The sequence below is a fragment of the Chelon labrosus genome (assembly GCF_963514085.1).
Source record: "Chelon labrosus genome assembly, chromosome: 11".
NCBI classification, from domain to species: Eukaryota; Metazoa; Chordata; class Actinopteri; order Mugiliformes; family Mugilidae; genus Chelon; species Chelon labrosus.
This window is the reverse complement of record NC_140344.1, coordinates 2,894,678-2,905,213: the sequence shown is the minus strand read 5'-3', so window position 1 is coordinate 2,905,213 and position 10,536 is coordinate 2,894,678. Positions and strand designations below refer to the sequence as shown.

The 10,536-nt window shown below is 43.0% G+C and overlaps 1 protein-coding gene across 1 annotated transcript; it reads left to right on the top strand.

Annotated features, from left to right (window-relative positions):
* Window positions 1-912: 912 nt before the first annotated feature.
* Window positions 913-5,600, top strand: LOC311496127 (hyaluronidase-5-like). Its single transcript, XM_084555889.1, has 3 exons — window positions 913-2,172; window positions 3,461-3,550; window positions 3,626-5,600. The coding sequence occupies exons 1-3, from the start codon at window positions 1,225-1,227 to the stop codon at window positions 4,040-4,042; spliced, it is 1,455 nt and encodes a 484-aa protein (XP_084412015.1). The 5' UTR covers window positions 913-1,224; the 3' UTR covers window positions 4,043-5,600.
* Window positions 5,601-10,536: the final 4,936 nt, after the last annotated feature.

Here is a 10,536-nt window from a genome sequence, read left to right as displayed (position 1 = left end):
ATGCCAACGGGTCAGAGCGGTTTTAAACAATGTCAGGCAGATGATTTAAACTGCCACAGACACAGTAGTCTGTAGTAAATCTTACTGAATCCATAAATAATTTTGACATTTTCAGATTGCATAGTGACTTTCTGATAGGTTTGTTGGTTTGTCACTGACTTGAACTGAGAACACCAGAGTAAGAAACTGAAGCTGCTGAGGTTTCATTTTCATCTGTTTTATGTGACAGAGAGAAATCCAAGCATTCACTGAGTCAGCTCACTATCTTCAGGATATTAAAAACACATAAATCCTCCTTGGCCTGAAGGCGGAACATGTGCAGTGCTGACTTGTTAATTTGAACTGCAGTTCTTTCTGATTGAAAAAATGCATTTAAAAAAAGAATTATTTTGGCATTCATAAAACGGTCTAAAGATATTTTTACATTTTCTTTAACACTGTGCTGTGTTAAAGGATTTCGTGTTAACTTGTAAATTTTAAAGTATCTATGTTTTGTCACTATTGGGATTCTATATTATCAGCTAAGGATAACCGCACTAACAAAACTCGCCAGTTAAAACTGTCAGTTTGTTCTAATGATGTCGGAATGCAACATTTAAATTTAGATTTGAAAAAGTACATTTTACAGTAGCAAACAGTCACTGTGGGGCCTGCAGATTCATTTATTTGTTGCTTGAACCTGGACTTAATTTGCTGATTGCCGTGTGCCCTGTAGCTGAACAAGGTAAGCCCCTGCAAGGGACACCAAAGATTTACTCTGGTCATCATGACTGTTGCATACAGTACAGTTTCAATTTCTGGAGCAAAGTGCTGGTCCAGCTAGCAGACTTTGCGATTCTCAGTCATGTTGCTACAATAAGTTTGTACAAATTCTGAAACAAAACATAAGGACTGTTGTCAAAGTGTATGCTTTATATCAGTGGAAAGTGTAATACCATTTGTATGAGGGAGGGGTGGCTTTAATTCTGTCTGTAACTCTCTGAATTTGTTTAAAGACTAATATATTTTGTGTGACCACTGGCAATTTTGTTGGCTGCATGTTTTACTTTTGTCTTTTTTAGAGAGAACATTTATGTTCAAAAACAAATGCTGAGAGAGTGTTACAACTCTTAACTTGGGACAAGGTCTGTCCACCTCTGAGAGACATGGATTTCCCAGTTTGGTCTTTTTAATGTTTTCTGATGTTTGTTTCCTTTTTCTCACAGTTCTGTTTCCTGTTGGAACATGAGTGGAATCAAACTGATCCGTTTCCCGTGGCATATGTTTTCCATCGCCATTTTCACCACATTGACCCTCCTGTGCTCCGGCCAGGCCTTGCCATGGACGAACCCTCCTATCAATCCTGGAAACCACTTCACGTTTATGTGGAATGCCCCAACTGAGCTTTGTGACACCCGCTTCGGCATGCCTCTTGATCTCTCCTACTTCAGTTTTGTCAGTAGCACCCTGAAATCGGCGACAAACCAGAGCATCTCCATATTCTACATTGACCGCTTTGGCATCTTCCCCTACATTGACGAAGACACTGGAGAGATATATGATGAGGGTCTGCCACAGCTTATAGACCTGCAGGAGCACCGGGAGTCAGCTATTGATGATATTGAGAATTACATACCCACTGACTGGCCAGGCCTTGCTGTGCTTGACTTTGAGGAGTGGCGGCCGCAGTGGGTCCGAAACTGGGGAAGCAAAGACATCTACCGACAGGCTTCCATCGAAAAGGTCAAAAAGAAAAACGCGTCATTGTCCGATGATGAAGCGGAGGATCGGGCAAAGATTGTGTTTGAGCGCGCTGCTAGGAGGTACTTAACCCGATCCATCACCATTGGGAAGAGAATGAGGCCAAACAGACTGTGGGGTTACTACTTGTACCCCGACTGTTACAACTACGACTATAACCAGGACATGGTGGACTTCACTGGAGAATGCCCGGCCATTGAGAAGGACAGGAACGATGAACTGCTGTGGCTCTGGAAAGAATCCACGGCACTCTTTCCATCTGTCTACCTGGAGGTGGTGCTCAGAGACTCCTATCAAGCCCGGCTATTTGTCCGCCATCGCATCCAGGAGGCCATGAGAGTGTCGACCCTCAGCAACACTACCTACTCCATCCCCATCTATGCCTACATAAGGCCTGTGTACAAGGACAGCATAGATGACTACATGTCAGAGGTCAGAGACACCTTTAGGTGCAATGTACAGTATGTTTTGTGTGCGTGCTACAACACTAATCTTGGACTGGCTGTGGTATATATGACTGTTTATGAAAAATCTATAATGAATATTACTGTACTGTAACCTTCGATCATCATCATCTTTCTGCACCAGAGAACTTAACAATTGTTTTCTCAAAAGCTTGAGATGCTTTAAAAAGGAGGGTTTATACACATATTTGTCCTTTTAATGTTCAGGCCAGGGCCACAGCTGCAGCCATTTTTGTAGTCCTTGGCAGTTAATTTCAGTTTATTTAAGTAAATAACAAAGAAAGAGACAGAGAGAGGGTAAAAGACAGACAGGCAGTAACAGAGAGGTAAAGCAAGACATTTTTTGAGGTGACTGTCACTCTGCTTGCTCTGTGTGTACATCTGAGCTGAATGTTTTCTATTGTGTGTGTGCGTGACTGTGCTAATCTCTAGCCTTAGCCTAGTTTAGTGCGTCAGCGCCGCGCGTTAGTGTGGCAAATGGTAATGCCAACATTAGTAATGGTAATGCTAACATCTTTTTCCTTTTCTAGAAGGTATAACACAGCACATACAGTATGACTGTAGTCACTTCTAAGTACTGCCTTTGAAAAGCTTTGCTGGTTGCCATGACTACTCACAGACACAGGAGAGGAGAAGGAAGAAATTTTGATTTTTTGCCCTCTGACAGTCCTCGCATTTAGGCTCACTGAGGCAAAACCAAAGCTCACATCAGAAAAAAAAACAGACAGTGATTGGCAGGAGAAGTTCCCGAACACACTGATGTAATTTTGGTGTCTCTGGAGTAAATATTGTGGAAACTGTCGCGAGTATAAGAAGAGGGTGGATTCAGCTTTCCTCGAAAATCAGCTTCAAATTTTGAATGGGAGTTAATTGGCAGTTGGAGCGGGACACTCCTCACTCTGGGGCACGCCATTCAAATTCAGAAAATGTCTCGTCTTAGGCGAGCACATTGTATGAATCTGGACAAGTTCCTCTACGAAAGTGGAAAAAATCTAATGTCTACGATGTAAGATGTGCCCAGGAGCAGCGTGGAAAGAGAAAATGTTCAGTGAATTTCAGACAGCCTCTCTCACTCTAAAGCTTTTAAAAAACATGAAACTTTATCAGGAAATCAAGCCATTATTGCGGCAAAAGTGACTATTTTTCAGTGAGGCCTTTGCTGCTGCCATGGTGACTTTGCTGGTTGTTGAGTTTTGTTTATCAATCAGCATGACTGTGAAATGTTCTGCTGTTCTACAACTGTTCTGTTTTTGCAGTTTGATCTTGTTAACACCATTGGAGAAGCTGCTGCTCTCGGTGCCGCCGGCGTCATTTCCTGGGGAGACATGAACGTCACAGATACAGAGGTAGGTTCATCCCATTGTTTCTGTAGTCTTTAGCTTTACAACCACTGACTGATTTGATATCCCACAACCCTGAAGGACTCCTGCTTCGATGCCCAGCGACACTTGATCCACGTCATGAACCCCTACATCTTGAACGTCTCCACGGCGACGCAGCTCTGCAGTGAGGCCCTCTGCCAGGGACGAGGTCGCTGTGTGAGAAAGCGCTGGGATGAGGATGTCTTCCTTCACCTCGACCCACGTCGCTACCGGATTGAGCCCGCTAGGCGCCACGGCCAACTGACTGTGAGGGGTGGCCTTTCACAGGACGACATCAACTTGTTCAACCGCAGCTTCGACTGCATGTGCTACAGCAAGGAGCCGTGTCGGTCAGTCCTGACGCTCAACACCATCCAGGGAGAGTTGGTCTTCACCCCAAGGAGTCGAAGTGGTGACAGGATACGCCCTCTCCTGCTAGTGCTAATACTAATCTGTGTGAAGTATGCTGTGATGTGAATATGGAGTGTAGCACACCTTACACCTGGGGGAGGTATTCACTGTTATTTTAGCTTGTTGCTCATTTCTTTTGTAATTTTTGACATATTTTTAATACTTTTGTGTTTTCTTCAGCATTTTCATTAAAGGCTATTTATAATATAGCTTCAAAGTTTCTACTCTCCTCTGTCTCATTTTCAATGCATTTAGACACTACTATCGCATGTCATTAACAGTCTCTCTATATATAAGTTCGAGGACTGAGAAAGCCTTCTTCGGTTCTCCAACAAACACCATTTGTGCTGCACTGCATACTGTGGTCCACCAGAGGGACTCACAGTCTCACAATTATGGTGCTTGCAATTTGGTTTACTGCTCCGGCTAATGTGGCCGCTAACAGTGTATGAGGTTGCCCTTTCAAAGGTAGAAAAGTTAGAAAGGATGATTAATTCATTTATCAGAAAATGGCTCGGTGCCCCACGCTGCTTAAGTGGCACAGCCTTGTATGGGAAAGGCATATTGGAGCTCCCAGTTACCAGCCTAACAGAGGAGTTTAAGTGTGCTAAAGTTAGACTGGAAATGACTCTCACTCAGTCGGAGGATCCAGTGGTTAGGTGTGCAGCGCCCACTGTTAGGACAGGTAGGAAGTGGAACCCAAAAGAGGCAGTACAGCAAGCACAGGCAGCCCTTAGGCATAGGGATATCATAGGCAATGTAGAGCAAGGGCGTGGAGGCTTAGGGCTGTGTGCAGGGAAACCTCTGTGGAGCAAGGCATCAGCAGTGGAAAGGAGAAAGATGGTAGTGGAAGGGGTACAGAAACAAGAGGAAGCAGTAAGATGCACTAAGGCAGTGTCGCAGGCTAAGCAGGGTCAATGGGTTTGAATTATCATCTACTGCTCTGTGGGCCTACAAGCCAGCAGCATTTACTTAGTTCATGTAGATTGTAGGTTAATCGTCATATCTCATGACTGTAGGTTTGTTAGGGTTTCTCAGTTAGACAGGGCCTCTAAAGGTGTTTTGCCTGGGATCTTAGCACAAGGGACTGTAACATCTAATCCTGTGTATTAACGAATGCAAAAAGGGAAATAATAAAGGAACTCCACTGTGGATCAAATCTATGTTACAAAAAACAGTAAACTGTTAAACTGAATTTATTAAACAGCTCGATTGAGGGATTGAAAACATCTCATTTTTAATGTTCACAAAAATAACGTTCAAGGGGATTGCAGATAAAAATTAGTTTCAGAATGCTGCTGTTTGTTGATTCTATCCATCCTCAGCAGTTGTATTATAAATACCAACTACAAACCAGTATACCAAGGTTGTCCAGTGTCATCCAGATTAGGTCTTTGTTCCCCGGTTTCTTCTTCCTCTAGTGTGGGAACAAATTTTAATAATGAATGATTCTTCCTGTTTTCTGGTTTGTTGAGTCATTTCAAGACCCTTTAAAAATAGCAGGAGCTGTTTTTAAAGCGGTTCCCATCAGCGGGTATGGAAGCTGTGATCTGTATTGCTTCCATTTGGGCTCTTTTTGACAAAACCCTGGCCAATATTCATAAAGTGTTGTGTAGAGCAGCCAATAAGTGATGCAACATGAAGCAGTTCACAGAATGAACTAATTATACCAGAAAAATGGAAGTATGAATTGTGTTTTTGGAGCAGGAAGTGGTGATGTGTTGTGTGTCTTTTTCTGTCCTTGCACTTTCTCCATTCTCCATTCTCAGACAGCAGGATTTTCTTCTGTTCTGCTGTCACAGGCATTTTCCTCCTCCAGGGTCCGACTGTGATCATTGTGTATGGATTTCACACAAGAAAGATCTAAGACTCATGCAGCTCTTAGCCGCTGCACACTGTACTTACAGAGCCAATGAGATTATTCTGATTTTGTCACAGCTACATTTCTAAACCCTGCCAAATATATTAGCTCTTCAGAGACTGATGTGGTGAATATATTCTCTGGATCACAGTGAATCGCTGCTTATTGGTTCACTCTACACTTCTGGGTATATTGTAGTTTTTTGAGCCAGTTATATGAAGAAACCAAGATGAGATAAGATCTTTGCAGAGAGAGAAGGTTGACTCTTGTGTGCAGCTAGTTAGCTTGTTTCTATCAAATGAAAAGCACCAGCTAAAATGTCCAAAATACAGTGTTTGTGATGTTGTGGAATGTGAGTTCTGAATGAGTTTAGTATTGTAACACGCAGTCATTGTTTGGTGTGAATGACTGAATTCCTGTTACACAGTGAGATTTTATGTCAGGACACATGTTTGGCTTCTTTTCACGTCCTCTCATCCATATTCAGGAGAATCTAGTATCTGAGCGCTGTGATGAACAGCTGGCCCTTTGTGGCCTGTATGAATATTTCATGTCTGGGACCTCTTCCTGGTTTCTGGTGTGACCTGTGAGTCTGACCAAGTCTGAGAGAAAGTGAGAGCGGACTCTTAAAGGTCTGTTGTGTTTCTAAGCGTGTTATGAGAGTAGCAGTTGTGATTCTTTATACCCATGTCAGGAGCTTTAAATTTATCAAACTGTCAACTTTCTTGTTTTTAAGTATTAATGTGTTCTGGTCAACACATGTTACTTCTACTGGAGCCCTTCAGACAGACAGATTCAAGTGCATTTCCTGTTTCAGAGCCGTCTGTGTACAGTAGAGCCAGCTGTCTCTCATTCCATAGTTCAGATTTCTTCTAACTTCACTAGGCACATGTACTAGTTTGACCTACGACAGACACTGGTGCTTTGTGTCTGGAAGAGAGGAAATGATTTCAGCATGTTCTATCTTATAAGTTACGATAAGGTAGGACAGGAAACGACATTCAAAAAGACAGCAGCACAGGGAGTTAAGAAATACAATTTCCCTAAACATATAATGTAAAAAATAAGATACACCTGGCATGATAGAAACAGAATACACATAGAATAATGAAATAACTGTGTGAACAGAACGCATGTGCTTGAATACAGTCTGTATTTGTAATCTAAATTCCTGCAAAATCTGTGACAAGACAATTTGACTTTGAGTTGTGTGGCCAGCACTCAGTGGAGGCTGATGTGGGCTATGATAGCTGTTGTCAAAAAGAGACAGGTGGCTGGATAGGTCTGCCTCAGCTCAGTATAGAAAGGATGAGGGGGAGTGGAGGGATAGTTTTGCACCAGCTTGTCCAGTTTGTTGGCAACATATTTCCTAATGCCACTTGTCCTGCCCACCACAGCAAAAATAAATAATTAAATAAATCTCCATTACCTCCCCAATAATAGTGACAGGGGTGGGGGCCTCGTCCTGTACAGAAAGTCCACCACCAGCTCTTTGCTCTGTTCGAAGAGAGCTTCTTAACCACAGTCCACACAGAATTTGCCGATGTATGTAAGCTCTGTGGAGCAGGTAGATGGATAGGGATGGCATCTATCTTTTATATCACTGTTGCCTGGTACTCAAATAACATAACACATCTCCACCAGACAGCAAACTGTGCCAATGCTATCTCTACTAATAGTTTCCAACTGCTCTATGCTCTGTTGACCGGAAACATAATGTGAACATGTGACTTCTGGGATGTGGGATGGGCCCCCGTATGAACCACATATTTCTCCATGTGTGAATATGTGCACATATAAAGGATTGTTGAGTTATTGTGGGCCACCTACTTTATAGCCTCCTTCTTTGTCACATTTATGTCACATCTTTGAATGCTACATTCATTTATTTTGACCGGATGCCTCTGCAGACATTTCATTAGCTAACCTCATGACATTTAAATGGTGAAAAAGATTTTAGTAAATCATGATGTGAAACTAGCTAGTACACACTAAAAACTTAAAACCAAAATGCATTTTACTGAAAATCCAGGCATTACACCAGGATTAGGATTAAGGGTAGACTTGGGTAGTTGAGGTAGAACTTTGGGACTGGACACCATCTCCACTCTGAGGCCTCACTGTAGGGAAAGAACTGAACGATCCCACCCCAACAGCCAACTGCCAACTGAACCACAGCCTCCTCCTGGTGGAGCTGTCACCCTCTGTGCTCTGGCACCCTGGCCCGGCCCGGCCCAGCTTTGCTCCGCTCGACCCGGCCGTCCTGACGCCTGTATAATCTGCTCTGTCAGATGGAAGCTGTCCTCTGTAGGGAATAAGAGCTTTATTGTCCGGATTCTTCTCCTTTGTCGGGGATTGCAGCAACATTTCTAGGTCACCGGCTGTGACAGAACGCCCCGCTGCCCAAACTGATGCTTCACTGAGGGAATTCACCCCCTCCCCATGACTGCCCCTCTCCACGCTCCCCATATTTCACCCAGCACTGTTGGGGGAACACAATCCGCTCCCAGCAACAACAGCCAGGCAGCAATCTGTCAAATGATTCCAGCTTCTGTTTTCTGTCAGAGTAGATACATTATGGATGCTGACACAAACTATTCTACAAAGGGCTCTTTCATGGTGATAATTGGGCGGACGGGCCTTCAGATCTTTGTCCCATTCACATTTCTCCTCGTAATTATTATATAACCTTTTAACCAGAGGGGTTAAGAACACACTGGGTGCCATGATAAGAGACTTCAGTAAAATGGTGATGATGGTGAGGATGTTTGCAAACATTTAGGATACACAAACTGTAGCATGCATTATAAGCATCCATTTTCAGACCAGCGTAGATTATTGTGAAATACAGCAGCAGTACAGTATGGAAAGGCATACTGGGCATGGTTACATCTGTATCTACAGTAGGTACTGCCCCACAGAACTGCCATATTCCCATCACATACTGTTTCTAGTCTTCATCAATGCTTTCTTGATATTAGGTCTAATGCTCAGTAGCATTTATGTATCTATCCACTCTATCTATTGTCTCCATTGTGGTACAAATGTAAAAGTTTGAGCACTGTGTGTACTTGCACTCTGTGTACTTTGTTTTATGGAGAAACAAATTGGATGTGAAAAGCTCAAGGAAGGAGCTGCAGCAGAGCTCTGGAGGAAATCCTTAGAGCAGGGGTCTTCAACGTTTTCCAGGCCAAGGACCCCCAAACTGATGGAGAGATGGAGCGGGAACCCCCTACTTATATATATGTGTATTTAAAGACATTTAAATTTATGAAAAAAATAATTCGCGACCCCCCCTGCAGTACCTTTGCGGACCCCCTGTTGAAAACCTCTGCCATAGAATGATTCAGATCACTGCAGCTTTTCTGACGGCAGCCGTAGTCTGCCTCCATTAAGGCTCTTCACCTGCGGGCAGTAAGAGCTGTTGTCAGAGCTGCTTGTGAAAGTACAGAGATGACAGAAAGAAAAGTAGGCTTGCAGTCAGAAACTGCCACATATGGAGTGTTCAACTCACCAGCATATACAGTATATAAAGTACACCCATCAGGCATTCACATTATCAACATTATGACCACCTCCCTAATATTGTGTAGGTCTCCCTTGTGCCTCCAAAACAGTTGTGACTCATCAGAGAATGGACATGGGCCTTCTGAGGGTGACCTGTGGTGTCTGGCAACAGAATGTTGTTAGTGGGGGCCTTTGGGATCATCCCAGAGATGGGTTGGATTGAGGGGAGGGGCCTCTGTGGATCATCCCACAGATACTTGATCAGTTTGGGTTCTTGTGAATTTGGAGGCCAGGTCAACACCTTGTTCATTGAATTGTCACGAGATGCTCAGTGTTATTTAGTTCTCCTGTCAGTGGTCATAATGTTATGCCTGATCATATGTATGCTCATATCTGTATGTTCTAAAAACATAATAAAATAAGGAGATTAAAACTGGAGCCCACCTTGCTCCAGAGAAAGATTTCTAACGTCTGGCCCAATCCCCATAAAATGTGCTGTGGGTGTTAGGACAAAGCTGAGCTAGAGCCCAGAGACAAACCACAAGATTGAGTAAAACCCTCCTGGAGAAATAGTTAACACACTAAACAACCGATCGATGTGCTCGTAAATCCCAGACAAACAGGAGATGTTGTGTGCTGTTGTACCAACACAGACATGTACTCAACCAGCTGGTTCCGCTGCTTATATGCAATGACATGTGTACTGCAATGCACAAATTTAGAGGGGAAAATGTAGATGGTATGAATGAGTTCCTCACTGGAGATGCAGTTATGACTGTACATCCTACAGATGGAAATGAAGTCAGCTTTTTAAAATAAAATTAACCACGTAAAGCTGTTTATTGGTGTCAGTACCTGCCATGTTTACAGTGCATGCAGTGTTGCAAATATACATATAGTGAAGAAACATTTCTGACAGTTTGAATCAGGTTAAATTCAGATAACTAAAAGCCTTAAAGAAAAGAATTATGGAAAAGGCATGGACCCAGCTATGAATATGCAGAAAGCTGCTCAAAACAAACACATAATATCCAATTTGCACAGTGAGCCAAAAAAAAACACTGTAACCTGCCAAAAACCTATTCAGAGCCTATTTGCGTCACAAATAAGCAAATTGGAGCCACTGAGAAAGAGGTTCATAGAGTGTGAGGTGACATTTATTTTAATCATGTAAAATAGCACACAATTCATT